The sequence below is a fragment of the Prionailurus bengalensis genome, chromosome A2, assembly GCF_016509475.1.
Source record: "Prionailurus bengalensis isolate Pbe53 chromosome A2, Fcat_Pben_1.1_paternal_pri, whole genome shotgun sequence".
In the NCBI taxonomy this organism is placed as follows: Eukaryota; Metazoa; Chordata; class Mammalia; order Carnivora; family Felidae; genus Prionailurus; species Prionailurus bengalensis.
In genome coordinates, this window is record NC_057348.1 from 134,518,291 (window position 1) to 134,544,728 (window position 26,438).

The 26,438-nt window shown below is 38.2% G+C and overlaps 1 protein-coding gene across 1 annotated transcript in view; it reads left to right on the forward strand.

Moving 5' to 3' along the window:
- MET (MET proto-oncogene, receptor tyrosine kinase) overlaps positions 1 to 26,438 on the forward strand; it is a 113,752-nt gene that overhangs the window by 47,428 nt on the left and 39,886 nt on the right. The window contains exons 3-6 of the mRNA XM_043589318.1: positions 6,674 to 6,865; positions 18,350 to 18,484; positions 19,510 to 19,683; positions 24,841 to 25,001. Coding sequence (XP_043445253.1) covers positions 6,674 to 6,865; positions 18,350 to 18,484; positions 19,510 to 19,683; positions 24,841 to 25,001 — 662 coding nt within the window. The remainder of the gene's footprint in view (positions 1 to 6,673; positions 6,866 to 18,349; positions 18,485 to 19,509; positions 19,684 to 24,840; positions 25,002 to 26,438) is intronic.

Consider the following 26,438-nt stretch of genomic DNA (forward strand, 5'->3'; position numbering starts at 1 on the left):
ATTCATTGGTAATTCCAATGAATTAAATTACCAATTAAATGAATTCATTGGTAATTCATTTAAAATTTATTTTTGTTATATTCATATATGCAAAAGACTCATGTTCTCTTTATGTGTGTGTGTTGTGTGTGTGTGTGTGTGTGTGTGTGTGCGCGCGCGCGTGTGTGCATGTGTGCAGTAAAACAAATACTGAGTTCTCTACCACCAGGCTTAAAAAAGAGAATATCACCAAAGCCTCTAAGTCCCCTGTATGTCCCACCCCAGTCATATCCCTCTCCTTCCCAGAAAAGTAGGTAAACAATGATTGCGAATTGTCTTTTCCTTGTCATTAGTTGCACTACATGTGTGTATATGCCTAAACAATGTATTAAGTGAATTTTTTTTCCTGTTTCTTTTTCCCTCTTGACTCAGATATCTCAAGCTTTATGGTATCTACTTATACCCATATACTGTCCATCTTATTCTTTGTCACTATCTCCCTCCCAGTCCACTAAAACATAACTTCTGTCCTTCAACAGACTTCGCAAGGAGAGACTTTAGAAAAGAGCCAGGCTTTAGGTTCACATGGCCAAGCAGTAGGTATCACTGACTAGCAGAAGCTGAGACATCAGCTGCTGAAGCAAATGCAAGAATCCAAGAATGGGAAGGGTCTTGTGTCAGGATAGCCACTCTTAGATTCATTTGGTGTCCTAGATGTCACTTGACGTTTCACTTTAATGGAAAAAAGACTTAAGAACAAACTAAGGCAGGTGTGGATACCATAGTAGGGAGTGCAGGCTTTTCCTGCAATCCTTTGGGAAGCAACTAAGGTTTTGAAGAAGAGAGTGACAGCTCATAACTGCTTCAAGGCAGATGAGATGGAGGACAGGAAGGCCAATGAGGAAACACTAGCCTAGGGCAGGGGTGCAGGAGTGGCTGGAGGGCTGTAGCCAGAGGTCAGAGGAATTGAGCAACTAGTTGGATGTGAGAAATGCTCAAGAGAGAGGCGTTGGTGATGACTGAAATTTTAGAATTACCTGGGTGGAAACATGTTAATGTTCATAAACCAAAATAGGCAATAGAGAGGAAGATTTGAGAGCCAAGCTGATTAGAACAGCCCAAAATGCTAGTGGTCATCTTTATGCCACTATCCAGAAAAAAATAATTAATTCCAGCCTTTCTCTCAGAAAAGCAATCAGGCGTGAGTGAATCCACATTTCCTACTTTGAAGGGTTGTAGGTTTTTTACATGCTGATTGATAACTTTTGTTGAATGATTCCAACTTTTTGAGAGGTACAATTTCCCTGACTTTGAGTTTCTCATATTTAAAATGAGGAGCTGGGGTAAGATGGTCTCTAAGGCCCTTTCCATTTTTGTAATTGTGCAATTCTTGCAACTTTGCCCAGAATAGTAAACAGTAGCAGAAGAAATTCATGAGGTTGAGAATCACAGAGAACTGAATTCTAATGACTGTTTCAGTTCTGATGCCAGTTCCAGCGTGAATCGGCCACTGTGGCCGCACCCTTGGCTGCTCTGAGTCTCCTGCTCCTGAAAACTGAAAACCTTACAGGGCTGTGCATCTGCTTGCACGTAAAAATGCCCAACTCAGTGCCTGGCACAGTGTAGGTAGGTGCAGGGTAAAGACAGATATCCCCCGTCCCTTCCTTTCTTCCTCCTTCCTTCCTTTGTTACCAAAAAGAGAGTTAGTCTGACTCCCCAACTAGTGCTGGGCTGAAACCTTTGTAGACTCTTCCTTGGTGCCCCAAAGCAGCTTTTACTAGAGAACTGCCTTCCACAAGCTATGCTCAGTTTTACCCCAAAGCACAGGGCCTCTTGGCTTTGAGGGAAACACGAGTGGCAAGGAGACCCCTGGAAGTAGATCTGTAGGTCTCCCAATCTCCACCCAATCACTCCAAATGCTGTACCCAGGAACTGTATGTAAAGTTGTGAGAAGAAGCCTCCCCATCTTCCCTGCACAAATGAGCAGCAAATACATTTCCTTTAAGGCACATAGTGACTCAGACAGATTTATGAGTAGAGAGCATTTTCCTACATTTGCAATGCTGAGAGCTTAAACCAGGGTTCCCTGAGAGTTAAAATTCTGTTCAAACTCAAAGACAACATGGGGCTCTGTAAGCTAGTTCCTGCCACCCTGACCCCAATCATTGAGTTTGTCAAGTTTCTCAGAAGGAAGAGACAAGGAGTAGTCCCCTCTCCTGCAGTGAATGCTGGAATGTTACTTTCTCCTAGAAGCTTGTGGCCCCAGTCCTTTCCTGCAGATCTCTGCTATGGAGAAAAATGAAAAAGAAAAAGGTTAGGAATCTGTGATTTATAAAATCTGAATGTCATTTGGATCTGACATGATATTTGCTTTTTAGCTCCAAATTACATAATTTTTCAAGATCAAGGAGTTCTGTAGATCCTATTCCAGCATTGTGCAATGTTTTTATACTTAGGAATTTATTTGGGGGAGGGGGTAGAGACATAATACAGTCAGTCCTTGAGGAGGTACCATTTAGAGACCTTACTATTTCCTAAAGGAGAAATCTAAAAGTGTAAATATACGTGAATATACATAAATGTGAATTGAGTCAGGTGCAGAGTTCTACATTTATGCCTTACATGTGAGGAAACAGACATACAATTCAGAGTTCTGGTTGTGTTACTTTCCCTCCATTTAAAAAAGATTGAGGACTTCTTGCAGGTTTGCAGACACTCCGAGGCCCATCTCACTTCCGTTCTCCCACTGGCCCAGTTCAGCAAGCAGACAACAAAGCAAGCTGGGTAGGCAGATGGACTTATCTCTGGGTACCTTGCAGATGCATTAATTTTTAAGGAAGCTATTATTAAATGCCTACTGTGTGCTGGGCACAATACAGGGCGGGATGATAAAAGATGAATGAGACCGTTTAGGGCCTCTTGTTGGTAGAAGCCTGCTACTAGTTTACAATCTAAGACTCTACTCCACATGCAGCAAATTGTTTTCATATTCCAATGAATCCATCATATCTCCACTAGGTCAAATTCGAGGCTTTACGTTCCCAGGATGCCGTCTAGACATAGAAAAAAAGTAAGAACAAGCAAGAAAAGGAACAAAACAACCACAGATACTGACCCTGAAGAGCAGTCACTTCTGAAATGGAATACTTGAAATGCTCTTTGATTTAAAACTAGTCTTTGCTTCTTTAAGCAGTGTCCCTTGGTTCTGACTATATCTGCAAAATGGATGATTGATCACCAATGGAAACTTAATTACCAATTAATCGGTTACTATTGAATTGCTGGTATGTCTCAGTTATCTGCTATTCCTCAGAGCAATCTATAGTACTTTAGTGAAGAAAAGCTTCTAATTAAATAGTGAAATAGTACTCATTAATATATCAAAATAAATGTCTAGAACCAGTACATTTCATTAATTATAAGAGTCAGCAGGTTTTGCATCTCTGAGACTCTTTGTTTGCTAATTTATTGCCACTTAAAATGAAGAAATATTTGTTGCTATATAAAACAGCATTGTAGATTATTTTTAACCATAAAAGTTAATAGATGTAAGAACTCAGTATTCCGTATGACTGACAGAAATTTGACATTGAGGAGTAAGGCTATTTTGCATAAGGATAACTGAATTTTTTATTTCACTTTGTTCTTAAACACTAAGTTGGTCTGAAATCTACTCTGACAGCTTTCTAATTATTATAAATATAATAGGACAATAATAGAGAATTCCTGATCTTCAAATAATTTTCCTTAACTTGAAACTACATACAAAAATCTGTAAAAATGAACTTTTTCTCTTTTTCTAACAAGTTAGACTTCATTTTCCTTGTTTATCCTCCTGCTTCCTGTTATCTGCCCTCCATTTACTAATTCCCAGATGTCTTATCAGTACAGTCAGGAGCCAGACACTCTATTCATTTCTCTTTTTTTTTTTAATTTTTTTAACTTTTTTAATTTTTTTAACGTTTTTTAATTTTTTTTAACGTTTATTCATTTTTGAGAGACAGAGACAGAGCATGAGTGGGGGAGGGGTAGAGAGAGAGAGAGGGAGGGAGACAGAATCTGAAGCAGGCTCCAGGGCCTGAGCTGCTAGCACAGAGCCGGTTGCAGGGCTCGAACTCACAGACCATGAGATCATGACCTGAGCCGAAGTCGGATACTTAACCGACTAAGCCACCCAGGCACCCAGCCTTGTTTTTTTTTAGCTTTTTTTTTCTAATGTTTATCTCTATTCATTTCTTATAAACTCTTTCCTGTACCTATTACTGAAAGAAAAAAAAAGCTTTAGTAATATTAGTTTACGTCTCCACACTCATTCCCTCTCTACTTATAATTGATTCATTTACTCATTCATTCACTTAATATTTATTAAAGATCTCTGTGTGATATTTCATCTACTACTAGCAATACCTTGGTGAACAAGCAGAGTCTCTGATGGCAGGGACTTCAGTCATAATCCACAAGCAAATAGTTACAGCTGTGAGTGCTATGACAAATAGGTAAAATGTATTATGACAGTCTGTAATAGAAGCATTTGACCTAGATATTAAGGTCAGGATAGGCCTCCTAAGGAAATGATGACGCACTAAGATCTGAAGGAGGCATAGCAGTTAATAAAATGAATGAAGGTGGAAGGATCACTCCAGGAAGAGGGAACAATATGTGCAAAGGCCCTGTAATGAGAGGACATATGGCATATTTGGAGAACTGACCAAAGGCCGGCTCCCTGGAGTACAGAGTGCAAAGGAGAACACAATGAGAATAATTCTGGAAAGTTCAGTAGGATCCAGATGATGAAGGGCTCATCAGACCATGTTAAAATTTTTGTCTTTTATCCTAAGAACAGTAGGGGGACATTCAGTGTTTTAAACAGAGTGATATGATGAGATTTGTGTTTTATGGGGGGAAAAAATCTGGCTGCAGTGTAGAGAATGGACCTGGAAAGAGATTGGGTGAGATCAGATGTGGCAGGTCCAATTTGGAAGCCATTGTAGTAGTTCAGGAAAGGGAGGGCATAGCTTGAATAAGGGTTGAAGTATGGAGGCAGAGAAAACTGGATGGATCCAGGAGATATTTAGAAACTGCAACTGATGAAAATAAGTGATCGACTGTACATGGGGAGGAATCAGAGATGACACCTAGATTTATGACTTGTGCATCTGGAGGAATGATAGAACCATCCACTAGGGTGTGTGGTATCATCAGATCAGGCATGAGGGAAAATGATGGTTTCTACTTTGATTGTGTTGAACCTGAGGTCTTGGAGACATCTGAGTGTGTATTTCATAGGCAATTTGATATATGCATGGTCAGCTCAGAGGAGAGGATAGGGTGGAGGTACAAATGTGTGTCAGCTAAATGGCAATAGACATCATGGGAGAGACAGAGGTTGCCTACAGAGAGTGTGAAGAGTGAGGAGAGGAGCAGCCTTAGGATGGATCTTTGAGAAACCCTGACGTAGATGGCCCTACACCAGAGACCAAATGTTGCAGTGTAAGAAGTAGAAGGAAAATCAGGACACTGAAGTGTCAAGGTGAAGGAAGGGATCCACAGTGCTTAACTGACATATATAATTGAACAATATTTTTAAAATTTTGCACTTGAGCCTAAAAGATAAATACCTGATTGAGTGGTAATTGCCTTTTAGTAAGTTAACTATTGCAGCATTTGATGTATGGTTTCTACATTTTTTTGAGCCTTTCACCATAATAATGACAAATACTTCAGTGGGATTTTCTGGGTGCTGGGTTCTATGGTAAAAGTTGTCTGTAAATTAGCTCATTTAACTTTTATAACAGCTATGCAAGGTAGGTACATTTCTATAAGTCTTTTGATTTTCCTGGGAGACTGAAATGAATAACCTGAATTTCACAAACACATAGAGGCTATAGGGTCTGTGTAAGGTAAATAAGCATGACAGACTAGGATTTGATGCAGAACTTGAGTCTGGGGTCTGTGTTCCGCTGCCTCCTGGTGAATTATCTATCAGCCACCACCCCCCGACCACCTCACTGCACACAAAGGTACACATTTTAAATTTTATTTTAAAATTGTATTTTAAAATATATAATGTATTATGTATGACTCTAACATTTATTATTATTCCAGTTGAAATCCATCTCATTGGACTTGCCTGCTAGAAGCACTGCCTTTTTATTTTTTTAATATTTATTTATTTTTGAGAGAGACAGAGTCTGAGCTGGGGAAGGACAGAGAGAGATGGAGACACAGGATCCAAAGTAGGCTCCAGACTCTGAGCGTTCAGCACAGAGCCTGACGCGGGGCTTGAACCCACAAACCGTGAGAACATGATCTGAGCTGAAGTCGGACACTTAACCAACTGAGCCACCCAGGCTAGAAGCAATACCTTTATGCCCAGGACTGGGACATCTATAGTTTTGTTTTTCTTTTATTAGCACCACTAAGTTCCATTTTTATGTATGTACATATTCAACCATGGTGCAAAGTGTGATAGTAAGGTTTACCCCAGTTAAAGTCTAGATACACATAGCAGCACCTACCAGTACTGGAGCCATGTAGGTCACTAGAATAATTTCTGCCTGTCTGGGGCTCTTTGTTTATTTGCATGGTTGTCCTTGCTATTCTACTCTGAGCTCTGAAAAGACACACTGAAAAGTTTCTTACCAGCTTGTTCGCATCTGACTCACATTAATTCTATGACCATATTTTATTCCAGACACTTTTGAGAAATTCATCAGGCTGTGAAGTGCGCAGTGATGAATATCGAACGGAGTTTACCACAGCTTTGCAGCGAGTTGACTTATTCATGGGCCAATTCAACCAAGTCCTCTTAACATCTATATCCACCTTCATTAAAGGAGACCTCACCATTGCTAATCTTGGGACGTCAGAGGGTCGCTTTATGCAGGTAAATGTTTTCTGAGAGTGGCTGTGGCTGTTTTACTTGGTATTGTTCAATTAGTTTGGTTTTGTTTTTACAGAAGGTATTTACAGATATTGTAAAGTGAAAATTACAGTAAAAGCTAGAGACACAGACTGAAAGCCAGACAATGAAGCCTGGTCCACTCTTTATGAAGTGTATAGCCTGTTTTTTTGTTAAGTTCTTGAAGCTTTCAGTTTAAATGTGGTTGCTTTAATTTTCTTGCCCAGAATGGTTTAGAATTTTGTTTGCTGTTGTTTTTTTTTTTTCCATTCATGATTTCTGTCACATGATTGGAAAATAAAATGAAACAATTAAAGCACTTCCAGGCGATGTTTTCCTATTTCAAGGGAAGCTACGGATCAAAGGAGAGCTATTGTGTGAACCGTGTGTCTCCATGAGAAGAAACATTCACATCATTGAGAAATATTGGCAGGAGTTAGGAAGGGACGTTATCATCAGGATCCCATTGTAACTCCAGCTCTCCTGATTCTGCAAAAGGATGGGGTCAAACACAAAGAAGTTCATATACTGGGGGGAGAAAAATCTGGACTTTATTAATAAATGATTTTAATGGATAGCAACAGTATTTCTATAAGTGAAAATTCACATTTCAGACTTGCAATTATTGTGTTTCCAGAATGCAAGAATCATAGCACTTTGCAGAAATTAAAATGCTCTTGTGTTGAATCTGTTTTCTTTAATAGTAATTGAGTAGTGCTTTCAACATGAGTTCTTAGTAGGATCTTGATTAATGCAGAATGACCAGGGTATCTATGGAAATGTTGACTTTTTACAAAGAGTAGAAATTTCTTCTAAAGAGAGATTCTTATTTCATAATAATCTGATGTAATTAACATCCTAATCAGACAGTGACTTCTGGTAAGCCAATTGAGGACAATGATGTTTTCCTATGACTTGCCCATCTGTACATCTTCTATCTGTATTCTTTTACAAAATATATCTTTTAAAATTACCATTGTGTTTATAGTGGTATGGATATCGGTCATTGCCATATTTTAAATCATGTTTTTCTTACACTAGTTGGATATATTGGAATTTTTTCAAAGTCATAAAATGTAAATAAAACCTTCCTAGCTCAAAACTAATCATATAGATCCCCTTATCTAAATGTTTCCACACTTGGTCTCCCCTCCTCCCACTGCTTCTAATTACTATACTTTTTCTCCCCTCCCCTTTCTCTCAGCCCAGTGTTCTTATTTACCCACCTCAGATCAGTTAGTTCTGTCTTAACTCCTCAAAATCTGAAGAGTGTAATCTCAGTCCCCTTCTGCATGCACTCTGAAGTATTTGAGTTATGGTCATATCTATTATCCTTGTAAAATATGTAATTCTGTGTTTAAATGTGTTTTTATTTGACACTGATATTATTGTGCAGAATTCCAAAAAAAAATTGAAGGAGGATGAAAGAATCTTGCATCTGTTGAATTCCTAAGGTGTTCACTATGTTGATTTGTTATCTTTATTTTTTTCTTTCTTTTTGTTCTGAATTGTTTATTACCTCATTCATCCAGTTTCATATTAATAAGCTTTCTATAGTCACTTTAGGTCTGATACTTTTTTACATCAAAAGGTTCCTGGCCTATTTCCAGATTCTAAAGTTCTAATAAAATCCCATTTTTAGATAGATCACTTTAATAACTGAGTAAATTCTGCTGTGTGACAGATTTTACCACCTAAGTGATATGTCATACATCAGTCTCATTGTGACAGAAATGCTGTGACACGTGTTTTATTCTTATCTCCCAGCATTTTCATAAAAGAAGCAATATTATCCCCATTATCTGTGCATCCAAAACATTAAAGAGGAAAATAAGTAAGTAGATACTTATTTTATGGAAAGTGCTGATATCACTGATTTTTTTTAAACCGTGTGGTTCTTAATTCATCAGATATCCACTGAGAACTTACTAACTTTGCTCTACTAGGCAAATAAGTGAAGCAAAGGAAGCAGTGACACAGAACCTGCCTTTAAGGAACTAAAATTTTAGTATGGGAGATAAGAACACGTACCTGATATCAAGACAGCAAGACAAAGACATACAGACAAAGGGCTATTGAGACCCACATATAGGATTCATTTCTCTGACACTTGTCCAAGAGAATTCCAGTCCCTTAAATTTTATGTAAATAAACCTAAAGCATTTGAAGGATCAAACAGTCAACATCACTGAAATCCAGTTTGTTTACAGCAAATAATGTTGGGGGAGGAGTCCAGTGGCAGCAAAGACCTAGGGAACTTCTAGCTTAAGCTAGCCAAGGAGTAACTGCGGACCAAGTTATGTAAATGTTTTGACTGCGTTAAAGTGCTAAATCTCTGGCCAGGCCTAATTTTCCTACAACTTGTGTTTTAGTAATACTGTGGAGTTTCTGTTATAAAATAGAATGGACATAATTTTTTTTCCAAAGGCAAGTGCCATATATGAAAAGGAACAGAAAAATGACTTTTACTTCCTTCCTATCCTGAAGCCTAAAGGCAGAGTTGCTTTGCAAATGTTTTCTCTCATGAATTTGCAGCTGTTTCTGCCTTTCCTATTGTGCTTATGTTCAGCTCTGGCTGGGAATACAAGCTTCAGCCCCAGCTGTTGGGTGCAAAGTGAATCAGGTATTTCACAGTGGTTATTTGGTTAGAAAGAATTATATTGTTTAGCTAACAATATTATATGTATGGAAGAGAGGACATGTTTGACATGTTTCTAACATTTAAACATGTGTAACTTATCTCATACAGGTGCAGATATATCTAAATATACTGATGTGCACATGTATTAGAGTCTTTCTGTAGCACCAATTCAACATAGATACAAATTTCTAAAACAGTTTTTATTTGTGTGATCACCCTCTTGGGATACTTAGAAGTAAAATAGTATGATAAGTATTATTCAAGATAGTATAAGTGAACAGGGAGAATGGGGCTTCTTACAAATTTTAGATGGGGAAGGGATGTTGAAAAGAACAAGGCTTGAGAACATTAGCACAATGTGCAGGGCTACGTGGGAGAGGGAGGACCGTTACTCATGAAGATCACAGGACTATTCACAGGGATTGCCCACGTCTCCCCTTCTGAGCTCCTCATCTAATCAGCTTGCAAAAATAATGCTTGCTTGATATATATATATAATTTTTTTAAAGCTCTCATATAAGGCCTTTAATCTCTAGATGCAAGGCATTGCTATTAAAATATTTGTGCCTGACTGTCAGGCCAGAGAGAGTGAGTATATCGGGTGGGTTGGGGGGAGGAAGGCACTTTCAATACTTTATAAGTTCAGTTCCACAAACATTCACTGGGCAGCTACCTTGTCTGTATACCGTGGCCACTGCCTGGGCACTGTCACAGCTGTCCCTGGGTTCTTTGGCATCATCCTTGCTCTTCTCCCATCCCCTTTTCCCCTCTCCCTGATTCTATGAGGCTGTTCCCACTCATCACCCCTATTCTCTTGTGCCTCTTAACTGGACTAGTTGGATCATAAGCAAGAAAGTTAAAAAGACAGAGGGATCACCTAAAAAGACATACTTTGCTTGTGATCATTACTTATGATCATTACTTAAAGGATTATGTTAGTAATCAGTAAACTTAAAAATAATTACACACTTCCAGTAAGAAGAATCAATTCATCTATTGACATCCTGTCTTCAAATTCTTTCAGTTCCTGTACCACCATCATGGTATGTCAATGCTTTTTGTTGGAAGCCTGTAGCATACATTATCTTTGGGATTACTGTTATTTTAGAATAACAAATGAATGATATGAGCATCCAGCAGAGACCCAGGCAAATAAACAACATTTCTCTTTAGGGATTGTTGATTTACTGGTCTCCTTTATAAAATGCTCAGATAAAATATCATCTGTCCTTGTTTTTAATGTGTACATCATTGATTTAATTATATCCCTAAAGAATGGTAGATTTGGTATATTTCTTTTTATTAAATGTTTATTCATTTATTTTGAGAGAGAGCACGAGCTGGGGAGGGGGAGAGAGAGAGGGAGATAAAGAATCCCAAGCAGGCTCCATGCTGTCAGTACAGAGCCCAATGCAGGGCTTAATCCCACAAACCATGAGATCATTACCTGAAATGAAATCAAGAATCAGGTGCTTAACTGACTGAGCCACCCAGGCGCCCCTGATTTGGTATATTTCTTTAGGAGAAAATATATTCATGAATTGTGAGACTCCTTTTGTTTGAAAAAGAACCCATTATAAATAATAATTTCAGACTTCTATCTATAACTAAAATTTAAACCTAGGGCATGTATATCTCCTAAAATGAATTCATGCATGCTCTTGAAATACATATATCTTATACACTATTATATGCATAGAAAATTAAAACATAAATATTTGAAACCCTGAGAAAATGGTAAGCTTTTGTTTGTTTTGTTTTTTGGTAGTAAGAAATAACTAGGATTTCTTGTTTGGGTGCTTTATTGACAGAGTAGAAACACATTTTAAAACATGAAGTATACGAATCAGTAGTTTTTTTTTTAACTTTTATCACTTCTAAAATTCAAAAACAGATATACTCTGTGTATAGATTGACAGATCCTACAATTACTGTATTTGGAGTATTGATTTGAAAGTACTAGGGGCGCCTGGGTGGCGCAGTCGGTTAAGCATCCGGCTTCAGCCAGGTCACGATCTTGTGGTCCGTGAGTTCGAGCCCCGCGTCGGGCTCTGGGCTGATGGCTCGGAGCCTGGAGCCTGTTTCCGATTCTGTGTCTCCCTCTCTCTCTGCCCCTCCCCCGTTCATGCTCTGTCGTCTCTCTCTGTCCCAAAAATAAATAAACGTTAAAAAAAATTTTTTTTTAAAAAAAGAAAGTACTGATTAATTTTTTTTTATATTTTCTAGTCTTTTTGGTTTTTAGTTGCTTGATATTTTTTTGCAGAAGTCTCAATCTGGTTTTGACTCATTTCAACTCATAATGATTCATTTTAAAAAATTTAAACACACACCCACATCAGTAGTGCAGCAATAAGGAAAATTATTGTGCTGTTTGTGTATACCTGGCTTTTGTAGTATCAAGTTGGTGTAGAAGCACTCATGCCCATTTACCAAAAAGAATAAAGGAAAGAAAGAACACAGTAAAGCTTCATTTAATTCGTCTCTTATCACCTGGTACTTTGTCTTACGACTTTTATTTCTTGAGCTGTCAGCACCAATCAGCAATTTCTGTTTCTCGTGTTGTTGTTGTTTGTTGGGTTTTTTTTTTTTCCATTCCAGAAAACTAGATGTTTACCTTGATTGAAATAAATGGTTCCACTCTTCATATCTGATTTCTTGCTATAGAAACACCAATTCTTCTCACATACTGAAGAAGATAGTAAACCTAAAGCAGGTGTCTGAACCAGTTCAGGCTACTTTAACAAATTTCCCATAGACCTGGTGGCTTAAACAGCAAATATTTATCTCTTACAGTTCAGGAGGCTAGGAAGTTCCAGGTCAAGATACAGCAGATCTGGTTTCTGGTGAGAATCTGATTCCTGGTTCATAAATGGCTGTTCTTGCTGTATCTTCACATGGTGGAAAGAGGGAAAGAGAGCTCTCTGAGGTCCCTTTTATAAGGACACTAATCTGGTTTGTGAGGACTCTGTCCTAATGACCTAATTGCCTCCCAAAGGCCCCACCTACTTACACCATCACATTGGAGGTTAAGATTTCAACATCTGAATTTTAGGTGGGCACAAACATTCAGTCTGTTGCAGTAAGCAAGACGCAAGAGGCATTAGAAGCCATACGTTGAAAATGCAAATTGAACTGTTGGAGGTTATGTAAATATCTGAAACGTCTAAAAACCTTACCCCTTCATCAAGACTTAAGTGAGTTTCTTATTTCAGGCCATTCATATATTTAGGCAATAGATATACCTTTAGGACCTACTATGTGCCCAATCCTGTGTTGGGAACTACAGTTAAAGCAGACCCACTCTAGATCCATAAGGTCACACCCAGTTACAACCCAGGCTGTTTATTAATGGTGTCATCTCCTCTCACATTTTTTTTCTTTCAATTCACATTTTTTTCTCATTGAGTTTCAAACTCCAGCAATTTGCATCATCTTTCATGACAAATGAAGTTTTCCTCATTCCCTAACAAAAGTTCTCTATTTTTCTTTGTTTTTAAATTAGAAATCAGTCTAGATGCTATCACAGGTTCCATTCAGTTCTATTTGCCTAGAAATTGAACTGTATATATTCTGTTCTTACAAAAGGAAAATTTACTTTGATCCTCAATTAGTATATGTGCTGCCAAAGCGAGCTCTACTTTGATCTTCAAAAAGCAGTGGGGCCCAGGGTGCCTGGATGTCTCAGTTGGTTAAGTGTCCAACTCTTGATTTCAGCTCAGGTCATGATCTCACTGTTCGTGAGTTCAAGCCCTGTATCAGGCTCTGCACTGATAGTGTGGAACCTGCTTGGGATTCTCTCTCTTTCTCTTTCTCTCTCTCTCTCTCTCTCTCTCTCTCTCTCTCTCTGCCCATCTCCTGCTTGTGTGCATGCTCTCTCTCTCTCAAAATAAAATAAACTTTAAAAAAAAGGCAATAGGGTCCAGGGAGTGTGCTGCATCTCCCACTCTGTTCTTCTAGTGAAAATCCACTTTTATTCCATTTTTTACCCCTTTCCCATCTCCAGCCTCTCTAGGACCTTGTTGTACAGAAGTCCAGTCTTATCCTGAGGGGATATTTAGGACACAGGTTGGGAGGCTAAGCAAGTGATACCCAGGTTCTCAGTCTTGGGTAGGAGGAATGGATGGGAGACTGTACATCTCGAGAAGTAAGCTTGCCTTTTACTTAATTTAAGCACACATTTGGCAGAGAAATGCAAACCAAAATCACAATGAAGGATGACTTCACACAACTATGGGTTGGCTATAAATAATCAAGAAAATGGAAAATAACAAATGTCAGTGAAGTTGTGGAAAAATTAAAACCCTCATACATTGTTGGTGGGAATGTAGAATTGTGCACACCTATGGAAAATGGTATGGCAGTTCTTCAAAAAGTTAAATATAGAGTTATTGTAAATCTGACATTTCTGCTCCTAAGTATATACCTGAGAAATGAAAATATATGTTCTCACAAGAAGTTGTATATGAATGTTGATAGTAGCATTATTCACAATAGCCGAAAATGGAAACAGCCCAAATGTCCCATCAGCTGCAAATGCATAAATAAAACATTCCTTAGGGAATATCCATATAATGGAATATTATTCAGCAATAAAAAGGAATGAAGTACTGATACGTGTTCTAACATAATGAACCTTGAAAATATTATGCTAAGTTAAAGAAACCAGTCACAAAAAAATCACATATTGTAGGATTCAGTTCATTTAAATGTCCCGAATAGGGAAATCTATAGAGATAGAAGGTAGATTCATGGTTGCAAGAAACTGGAGGGTGTGATAAAGAAGATGATAGCTAAGAGGTGTTGGGTTTCTGTTTGAGATAATGACAATGTTCCAAAATTGGTTGTGGTGATGGTTGCACAAACCTGTGACTATACCAAAAACCATTGAACTGTCCACTTTAAAAAAATGAAGAGAAAGCGACATACAAATATCCCATGTTGAATTGTATTCATAATTCTTAAGGAAAATTAAATTTTGAAACAGTTTAATCAAAAATAAAGCTCTATTAGCACCTGCGTGGCTCAGTTGGTTAAGTGTCCAGTTTCGGCTCAGGTCATGATCTGGCAATTCACAAGTTCAAGCCCCACATCAGGCTGTGTACTGACAGCTCAGAGCCTGGAGTCTGCTTCAGATTCTGTGTCTCCCTCTCTCTCTGTACCCCTCCCCTGCTCACACTCTGTCTCTTTTTCTGAAAAATAAATAAACAGTAAAGATTTAAAATAAATAAATAAATAAAGATTTTAAAATAAATAAATAAATAGAACTCTGTGCATGGGTAAGGGAATCTGGCCCTTACGTATTTGAAGATACATCATGCAGAATTATTTTACTGAGGTTTATGGATTTTGGAGCCTAACCACAAAGGTTTTATTTTATTTGTACATATGTTTCTTCCCCATGTCTTCTCCCATATCATTTGAGATCACAACCACAACAATCAAGTACATTTAGATTCCTCCCTAGTCCCTCACACCCAAACATATTAGTCTTATATTTTCAGGAGCATTAAAGAAAAAGGCGGGTATTTTTTGAGATAAACATTAAAAATTAGTTGTCAACGTAGTAGAAACTCAAAGATAATTGCCATTCTTCTATTTTATACTTACCCTAAGATTGCCAAGCGATTTGTCCTAAGAATTAAATTTAAATGCCAGATTTAGTTCTGTCCTTAAAACTATCTCCATGATGACCAAAAGGAACTTCTCATTTCTTAAAAGCATTGCTTCAGGGGTATTTTGAAGTTAAAGTGGTTATTCCATTATTTGGAATTCTAGCAATAAGATAAAGTGAGAAATTAATGATAGAAAAGCGTTCTTGGCATGTTACAGCAGTAGGTGTACCTGTAGAGAAAGAGCTAATGATCAACAAAAAGGTATTTACATCTGTGATATGACCTCTGCTTAAAATTCCAGGTATCTCACTTTTCCACACAGCCTTCCCATCTTCTCTGGTTCATCTCATTTTCTGTATGAAGCCCCACTCATCCTAGCTCATGCTCAAAAGTAGAGCTCACTGGCTCTACTAAATAACATTTCCTCTGTACCATCAAAAACTATTCAGACGTAGAGTCTTTCTCCTTAGGCACACTTAACTTGTGCAGCCAAGATTGCTGAAACAAGGAGGATTGGCAAGGCAAATATATTGGGAAATTTGTTTTAATGCTTTGACTCACAAGTGGCTCTTGAGAGCTCAGAGTTGAAGCTTTTTATTGGTATTTATTCTGGTGCTCCAAGAGTGTAGCAGTTGAGTGTTTAAGAAGAGGTCAAGCAGTCAGATTCTAGCATTAGATAAAGCTCCTTGGAAACCTGACTCTTGTACTTCCTAGCTAAAATTCTGTCTTATTTTCTTTATGGAAAATATTAGTACCTACCTTGTACGATTATTGTGAGAAGTAAACAAAATGTCCATTTAAAGCTCTTAGCAAAATGACTGGCTCAGTTACCATATATATGGTGCTCTCCAGACAAGAAGTCTTAGGGAATACACTAAATCAATTCCAGTTCCAGAGGTGCAAAGAGCTTCTTTATGAAAAGAGAGATAAAGGTTAATCCTTTCTGGGAAATGAACATTTGGATGGACTTCAGATATTTGATAAAGTCAAAGATGATGACCTCGTAATTAGGAAGGAATTGCTTATTATAGATGTGGGAAATGATATTAAAGAGAGCAAAAAACATAGGAGAAAAAAAGGGTACTAAGAGTTGATTGTTATATAGCAGGTCTGAATAGAATGGAAGCACAAGACAAAGAGAGGCAAAATGGAAATATTCGTAGGAAGTTCAGGGGGATGAATAATCTTCAGTGAAGTGGAAAGCACAGAATGAGGCAGAGAACAGAGTCTGGTTATTAAGAGAGGCTGGGGTTTTGTTTTGTTTTTGACATGTGTGAAAGATTTTTTTTTTCACCTTTGTAGTTGAAAGTGATTGGCAACAATCAGGGATATATGGAAAAAAAAATGAGGGTTGACAGATAGGAAAAACAAGTGGTGAGCACCAGAAGTGAGTCAAAATTGAAAAATTATATAACTGAAATATGGATAATTTGGGATGGAGGCTCTAGAAGTCTAATGTCCTGATAATTCTGCTTGTAACCTGCACCCAGCAGGAGGTAAGACTGGTAATCAAACTTCTTTTTACTTTGGCTACAAAAGTCACAAATAACTATTTGGCCTACATTTAGGAATAACGGTTCCCATCCTTTCCCATCCTGATCAAATGACCTGTGATCCATCATTTACTTCTGTGCAAAAATAGCCACCCTGCTTAATGGAGATGTTTTGAAAGTATTGCATGTTTGGAATAGAACATGTGTTAGAAAAAAAATGTCATGATGTTTAACTTTTATGACTGTATGTGAATTTGGTTAGTTTCTCTATCAACAACCCACTCTCTGGAAGCAAATTAGGTACTTTGGAAATCTTCCCAAATTGTTTCAAGCTACTTGACTCCCTGTGCTGAGGAAAAAATTTACTGCTAGCTCTCTAGGACATTTATATGTTGTATGTGAGTTTGTTAGAGTACTAAGCAGTTAATTTTCATTCCCATTTTACAGATAAGAAAGGTGAGGTAGAGGGAATGGTTATTTAATCATAACCTCACAGATGCCCATGTTTGTCCTGTGATTTCATACCCACAACAAATAAATACACTTTCAATGAAACAAAAAAGGATATTTGGGATGTCAGGCAATTTCACAAAGTCAGTTTCAAGCCCAGAGCTGCATGCAATAAGCCTCCTGCACCTCATGTAGATGCAAATCCACGGCCTATTAAGAATGAAAATCTTTCTGACCACTCTTTTTATTTTCTAATGTTTATTTCTTTTTGAGAGAGAGACAGAGTGTGAATGGGGGAGGGTCAGAGAGAGAGGGAGACACAGAATCCAAAGCAGGCTCCAGGCTTTGAGCTGTCAGCACAGACCCCGGAGTGGGGCTTGAACTCACAAACTGCGAGATCATGACCTGAGCTGAAGTCTGCCACTTAACCGACTGAGCCACCCAGGTGCCCTTCTGAGCACTCTTAAATACTCCTGAAGTCTGAGTGTTCATCTCAGATTGTCATTTGGATTTTATCCCTGGACTTCATTATTACTGGGTTCTTGCAGTAGAGAAGATGGTAATTATATAGCCTGAGAAACATCCCAAATTAGAAATACCTGAAAGCAAGAATGACACAAGTCCTCAAACTCCATTTCCAAGGCATTGTTAAAACCATCAGGCCTTATTGTAAAACCAGGCCAAGAAGAACTTTATAATCCAAGAAATAACATCTGATAGGACGATGGTTTATAAAAATGACATTAAAGTACCTGAAGGCCTATTTTGATCTCAGAAGATCTATAAATATGGCTTAAGAGTTAGCAAAGCTGGAACTAGATTCGGGTCTCCAGACTCCCTGTCTGCTAACCTTTCCATTACATCAAGGGAAGCTGCCCAGTGAGGAGGGGAAGGAAGATAGATTTAAAAAATAATCTGAAATCCTTGTAGCATAAGTGAGATCTTCTGTTTTGGAGAGAGTTTTGGCTCTTCCAGTTCCCCATACAATTGTGAGGATTTGTCTGCATGTGCTGGCTGATTGACTGAAAGATCTCCTTCTCAATAAACCGTTAAAAGATCATATGCAAAAGTCTGTCTTGGGGGTTCAGATGAACTGTCTTCACAGCAGGAGATTAGGAGATGTTGTATTGATTTACAATGAGATAAACTGTTGGGCCTTCACTTCAGATACCCACAAGCTCTCCTAATCTGTTATTAACATTATCATCCACATTTTCCACTTATATTTAAACTGAACTCATTGGACTAAGGGTGTTTGTGTTTTGTTTCTCAGGTTGTGGTTTCTCGATCAGGATCATCAACACCTCATGTGAATTTTCGCCTGGATTCCCACCCTGTGTCTTCAGAAGCAATTGTGGAGCACCCATTAAACCAAAATGGCTACACACTGGTTGTTACTGGAAAGAAGGTAAGCCCTGTTCCCACAGGGAGGTTCCAGGGCTGTAGTTTTTCCTGAGTGGATATTTAAAGCATGTATCATATGACCCTTTTTAAGTTTTGTTTTGGTCTTGGATTCACCTCTCCTTTCTCAGGTTATTTCTTGAGTATTCCAGAGATCTTCTGAAGCCAAGTTAAATTTTTATTTAGGAAGACTGGACCAAAGGGAGGTCCTCCTTGTAATGTGTACTACTCCTTTTGTCCTGTATTTCTCAATGAGAAAAACAAACATGCAGAATGAGAATTACAGTCCTAAGGGCAGACTCTAGTGCAGGCTGGTAAGTCCTGAAATGTACATTGGAACCTGACACCAGCCAGCAATCCCTCTTCCCTGAGAGGAGATGCATCTTGATGCTGAATGATGTGTAAACTTACTTAGAATTTCCCAGGGGTCAAGTGTGTTTTCCAGCAGCTTATATTAAACTCTCTTATGTTTTAAGGGGCGCCTGGGTGGCTTGGTCGGTTAAGCGTCCAACTTCGGCTCAGGTCATGATCTCACGGCCCGTGAGTTCGAGCCCCGCGTCGGGCTCTGTGCTGACTGCTCAGAGCCTGCAGCCTGTTTCAGATTCTGTGTCTCCCTCTGTCTCTGCCCCTCCCCTGTTCATGCTCTGTCTCTCTCTGTCTCAAAAATAAATAAACATTGAAAAAAAATTAAATAAATAAATAAACTCTCTTATGTTTTAAAATCACACTTCAGATAGAGCAGAATGTCCCTACTAAATAAAACTTCTAACATTGCATGACAGTACTTATGTTCCCTGGACAGTAATGGTAATGTTTATCACATATGTGCCAACAATAGAAGAAAGGAAGGAATTTGGTTTTTTGATTTAAATCACTTAACCATTATTATATTACATGTTTTTTACACATTGGTGCTATCTCTAATAGACTCTATACGATTATAGTTACATATATCTTTGGGGTATTTACTTTTCATTTAACAAACCGATAAAAAACCTCTCTGGAAGCTCTTTCCAACACTTTTCTTCACAGATCACAAAGATCCCACTGAATGGCTTAGGCTGTGAACATTTCCAGTCCTGCAGTCAGTGTCTTTCTGCCCCTCCCTTTGTGCAGTGTGGCTGGTGCCACGATAAATGTGTGCAACTGGAGGAATGCCCCAGTGGAACATGGACTCAAGAGATCTGTCTGCCTACAATCTATGAGGTAGGAATCTGTCAGCTCTCATGTATGTTTTTTGGTAAACATAAATCCCATTGATGAAAAAATTTCGAACTCAGTTTATTCATTTGGCTGTGAGACACCAGTGAAAACACCATCTCCCTCCAAGGTTTTCCTTCAAGGTGGTATTTGGGCACATCACCATGAGACCTGTACCTGAAGTGCTTGCTTCACACTCCCTAAGTAGTTCTCTCCTTGAGCAGTTGCTGTCCTTTAGTGCTTTGTGAATAAAAGAATGGTGGCTAGTGAGCAGCATGGCTCCCCATTTCCTTACCCTGGGACTTTTCCCTCCTGACTCATTTGACTCAGTGGTTTCCTCACCACCTACTTAATCTACCAGGTGTCCAGAAATGAGCCTCCATCACACACAGAGATCTGCTCATAGAATAACCCAGAACCTTAAGCTGAACCATGCAAGCTAGGGATGCCAGCCATGCAGGAGCAGATAGGACAGAAAGTTTCTTCCTGTCTGATGCATAGATGGTGGCCTTGTCTCACCACACATAAGACTGAAGGTTACCGGGGTGCCTGGTGGCTCAGTCAGTTAAGTAACCATAACTCTTGATTTCCACTCAGGTCATGATCTCACAGTTTGGGGGATTGAGCCCTGCATGGGGGTCTGTGCTGACAGCACGGAGCCTGCTTCAGATTCTCTCTCCCTCTGTCTCTTCCCCTCCCCCGCTCGTGCTCGCTCTCTTTCTCTCTCTCTCTGTCTCTGTCTCTCTCTCTCTTTCTCTCAAAGTAAATAAACTTAAAAACAAAAGACTAGAGGTTACCCCCAGGACAATATGGGAGGCAAGTAGTCATTGAACACTCATGGGTAGCTAACTCTCTCAAAGTTCCTAGAAGAACAGTATAGGTACAGCTGATGACTATACTAACATCTATACTCTGTGAGCCATTTCATTCGTTACTTCATTCCAAAAATATTTATTGAATACAAACCATTCTTCTAGACATTAAGGAGGCACTCTTCTAGACATTAAGGAAATGTAGTTGAACAAAAGTGCCTCCTCGAAAACTTAGCTTCTACTGATGAACTCAATTGACATTGTAGCCATGCTCTCTAGCTCTTTGCTGCCTTGTTTAAGCATATGTTTGGCACTATGAAAATCATCATGGCATTTTTTTAAATGTCTTGGTCCAAATATATTTTGCTTGAAAATAATTTTCTGGTGAGGACCCGATATGTATTTTCCCTGTCCACATATAGAACAGTTGAACTTTAGTAAATGATTCTTGTGAAAGATTCAAGTTAAAGGTCTCGGTCTCCTGGTGCTAAGCCCAAGTAAACAAAGTGTGCAAGTCAGAACGAGAACCGCCCCCCCCCCCCCCCCCCCCCCCCCGCCGAAGTGCATGGCTGTTTTCATTTAGTTACGGTTTGGGGCAAGATTTGTGCAGGGTGACTGGGTTTTAAACCAAATTATTTTCTGTTAGGTGAGACACAGTTATTAAGATTTAGTTTGATCAGTCAGGAATAAACTAGAAGATAGTAAGAAAACAAACTTAAATCTACATGCACTCTTTCTGTTGTCATTGTTTAGTATATTTGTAAAACCACATGCAATGTTATACTTTTTTAAACACACAGCCTTGGCAATTTGAGACACTAGAAATCTGAACTCAGCAACTCCATGAAAGAGATATGAGAAGAGTATATGTGATGTGTGTGTGTGTGTGTGTGTGTGTGTTTGCACGTGTGTACATGCAACTGAATTACACCAATTTCATTTCTTCAAAAGTAGCCAAACTGGTGTTTTAAATACAGAACATGGAGAACCTGTATAAGTAGAACATTTAATTTTGACCAATGTTCTTCCTTTTATGACTCATGAAAGCCATATTAAAATGGTGTTTTAAAATGACTAAATATCTTAGAATTTTCTGGAACCAGAGAATCTCTGACAGTGTTTAAATCTCCCTCCTCTCTCTCCTTTCCTAACTCCACCTTTCTGTAGTTGGTGATTTTTAAAAGGTTGCATTGCATCATGCACAAGTCAGTGAGGCTTGGGCTGTATGGTTAGGAGGAAAGTAGTGCAGCTGAGTCCATAAATCCTTTTCAGTTCATAGTTGTTAGGAAGATTTCATGCTGCACTAGACCGTGACAGTTAGCATTCTTACTGCAAAAAATAAGACAGATTATTCATCTATTTCTTATCTGTCTTAAATACTATGGACACAAAACCCAACTAGTGTATTGTTTTACTTTCCAATAAATGTAAGTTAACCTGCTTTTCAAGGTACGTGATGTTCAGTGGCTGAAATTCTTTGCACTGCCACATATGAGAGATTTCAGGATTGCAAACCCATTATTTTGTTTCACACATGTTATCTGATCTCATACTTAAAGAGCAAAGAGAAATGTTTCAGAAAAGGAAAAGCACTTTCCAATGTATTCTGAATTTATTAAGATAAAATTGTCATATCTTATAGGATTGAATTCAATCCCAGTGAGACAATAAAACTATTTATTAATTGATCAGAAGATTCAGATAAGAAGCAACAGCAATATCTTATGGGGCAGGGGGGTCATTCAGGCAAAACACTACCACCACTGTATTTGTGACTTTTTAAGTACTAAAGAGGCAAATTCTAATTTTCCAGGAAGGGTTTGTTGTTGTTTTAGTGTTCTCTTGTATTATCTTGATAGGTTTTGAAAATGTGATCATTTAAATCATTTCCACCTGTTGAAAGGGCACCAGCTGCTTTTGTGGCTCTTTCTCCCCTGTCCAGACAGGTGGGAGATCTGCATCTGTGGCTTTATGCTGGACACTCCTTTCCTTCCCACAGAGTTTCCCTGCCCTTTAGGATAACTCAGAGTTTGCCAGCTCATTGTTGGTTCTGTCCAAGGGTGTGTTGTCCAAAACCACTTCCTTCCTTTCCCCCTGGAAGATTGAACATTACCCCATAAACTAAGGGGGAAATGCTCGCATACTCCACTCTAGCATCTCAGCCCAGGGAAGAAAGCTAAGTTCAGCTGGCCTTTCAAATCCTGATCTACCATCTAGCAGACATTTTTATAATATTCATTTCTGTTTGCCAGTACACCAGCTGAACAACTCTCATTGTGTTTTCTCAAATCATCACCCATTCCATTCCAAGTGATGATGTATGTAGATGACAGAGTTCAGTTTTTACATAGAAAGGGGGGATCTGGGCAGCAGGATCAGGCCAACATCAGCCTTAGACAGCTGTTTTCTATGGGGAAGCCTCCTCCTTAAACAAGGGAAAGGCAGCTGTGTGGCTGCTTCAGGCTGAAGAGAGTCCGGAAGGGTTAGGTGTCTTGTTCTCTCCTACTGGATTTCTAACATAATAATAAATTTTTTTCTAGCAGTTCTTATTTGACTAGACATGGACGAGGTAAGTTTTCATGAAAGGCACAACTGTGTAATGGATTTTATGGGTAAAATAGCTATCATAAAAGCATTAAGCTAAGACTTTAAAGAGGTTTGGTAACAAGGGTAAGTTAAGACTTTGGTTTGCGATTATTTACTTGGGATGAATGGGAATGTTTGCAAATTTGAATTTTGCTAAAAGCCCTTCTAAATTGTGAAAGAATCACTTTTAGACTTTTACTAACTGGTCTTTAGCAAACACTTTTACTGGTTTTTGAGTTGTCTCTATGGTGGTGCTATGTTTTCCCACCATTGTACTTTTCCAGCACAATTTACAATATGTCCTCCCCAAAAGAGCATTTCCTTTCTCAATTGTAACAAAGCTGCTGAGGAGAAGCTTATTTTTAACTTAGAAATTTGTTTTGTTTTAATAGTTTTAGCCTAAGAACAGTTGTCTTGTAGACTTCATAAGCACCTACTGCTATCTTATATCGCAGTTGCCAAAGTTTCGATAATGAACTCATGTTTTACTTTCAACACACCAAAAGTGAGCCTGCAATAATAAAATGATGTATGTATTTAACATAGAACATGGGAGAGAAAAAAAGTCAGCTCTAGAAATGAGATGTAAAATAATGCCAAGAGAGATAATTAGAAACATTGCTACAATACAGATTACATTTGGGGCTCTCTCTAGTTTTTTTTTTTTTTTTTTATCTGTTTCTAATAGAAATAATATATTTATTTAAAATTATATCATTTTTTTAAATTTTTTTTTCAACGTTTATTTATTTTTGGGACAGAGAGAGACAGAGCATGAACGGGGGAGGGGCAGAGAGAGAGGGAGACACAGAATCCGAAACAGGCTCCAGGCCCTGAGCCATCAGCCCAGAGCCCGACACGGGGCTCGAACTCACGGACCGCGAGATCGTGACCTGGCTGAAGTTGGACGCCCAACCGACTGCGCCACCCAGGCACCCCAAAATTATATCATTTTTTAAAAGCTGGGTGTGTCAACTAACCAGCTTGTCTATAGAAAATAGTGACCATATTTAAAGGAGAAAAGAAAAATTCCAAATCAGTAATAAATGTGAGTTAACAAGTATAAAGAAATAGATTCACCTATTCATTTGTTAGTGCTTGGCACATAGCAAATAATTTATAATGAATAATGAATGAGTGAATGCCAGATATATATTGAATACCATCTTTGTGTTTGGTCTTATGATAGCTGCTGGATGCAATTATGAAAACACTGGACACCAAGAGGTGTTTTTACTGTGTGAATTTCTTCTCTGGGTGGGGAGTACCATAGCACAAGACTATAGCAAACACCCAGCTGGTGCATGGAGCAAGGCACTTATTGGTGCTTGGCTTCTAGGGCACATGAAGGATTTTTGATCAGAGTTTGATCTGGAGGCCCATGAAGGAGTTATAATGAGAGTTACAAACATGTAAAAGTCTGGGCCCAAACTGTGTCTATTCCAACCTGGAAGATTACTAGATAAATTCACTTCAGGGTGACCCACAAAGACCCTTCATTTCCACCCAGGCTGAATCTGCTTTCTGTCCCATCTCTGGATCTCCTGAAAACAGCTTTTATTCATCAGCATGTTAGGTAATTTTCATATTTGTTCCAGATTCCGTGAAACTTGTGACACTTTTTCAGTTTTGTTTTTTTGTTTTGTTTTTTTAGATAGTGGCAGGATAGAAGAATTTTAGACTGAGGATATATATTTTGTTTGTTTTGCACACAAATGAAGGATAATGTCTTGAATTTTTTTTAAGTTTTTGGTTGTCCTTTTAGGTTTTCCCAACCAGTGCACCCCTGGAAGGAGGAACGATGCTCACTGTGTGTGGCTGGGACTTTGGATTCAGGAGGAATAATAAATTTGATTTAAAGAAAACTAGAGTTTTCCTTGGAAATGAGAGCTGCACTTTGACCTTAAGTGAGAGCACAACAAATATGTAAGGATCTTAAAATGTTTTTCTGGGGTGTGGTTGGAAAACAGGTTGTGTTTCAGGATGAATGCTTGTAAAATTATCCCAAAAATCCATGTCTTGAGTTAAAAAAGGGTCTTGGCCTTGTAACATCCCTAGTGGAACTGTTTTGTTTTTAATCCTATTTACTTACCAGGATTAATAAAGAAGAAAGGTGACATTACCTAGTAAAGAAAAGAAGAATCCAGCATCTGGGAGTTTTGAAACCATTTTTGTTACATTTCTTCAGAAATTGTTTGGGTAGATTTGAAAGAACAGCACTGGCTAGTGTTGCTCCATCTTTAAAGTCTTCAAATATAGAGTCTCTGATGGCTTTTTCTATAAAAATCAGTAAACAGCTCAATATAGACCCTCTCTTCTAAATTCACTTTCTAAACCCCAGAAATGTAGTGAAGCAGCTCAGTCATATTTTTGAGAATTCTTTCTTTCTTTCTTTCTTTTTTTGATGCATTTAAATTTATCTTCAGTTGATATTTATTGGTACTGTAATGGAAAGGTATCTCATTTAGCTATTCCCAAATCCCAGGAGATAGCAATACCAGACCTGTTTTACAAAGGTGGGACCTGAAGTTCAGAAAGGTGGAGTGTAGTTTAGCAGAGGCAATCCAGAGAATAAGAGCTTAATAGACCTTCTAACTCAACTCTCCTGATCCAAGATACATCCTTCTTCTGCCATTTTCTACATGTACCTTCTATCAAATGTAAATCCCATAATGAACAGAGAATCCAGAAGTTTTTAGTTATCATTTAGTAATAACAATCAAACATTTCAAGTTTTATGGTTGAAACTATCCTATCAAGTGATTATTTTATACCTTGTAGAATTTCTTCCAGGGCACAGAGGTCTAAGTCTACTCATTTACTGAAACCAAAACGTCAAGTAATGTCATACTTGTTAATGGAAAAACAAATCCATTCTAGAAATCTTCCTTGTAAGTTCTTACTCCTTGCATTATATATTATAACCTGTAAAAGTGAAACATAACTCATTTTTCTTCTTTGAATAGTTGTTTAACAAAAAAAAATCATATTTATACTTTTTCAAGACTATAACATTATTAATTCAAAAAGAATTTTATGGAGAGGCACCTAGGTGGCTCAGTCAGTTAAGTATCCAACTCTTGATTTTGGCTCAGGTCATGAGATCATGGTTTGTGAGATCATGCCAGCACAGAGACTGCTTGGGATTCTCTCTCTGCCTCTCCCCTGCTTGTGCACTCTTTCTCTCTCTCTCTCAAAATAAATAAATGTTTTATTTTATTTTATTTTTTTAATACTTAAAAAAATAATTCTATGGAAAGTCTGTCACAATTTCATTATTTTTTAAATAATTTAAATACACACATGATACATGTAATTACAGAAATGTGCCTGTTGACATTCTTTAATGAAGAGATTTGGTTT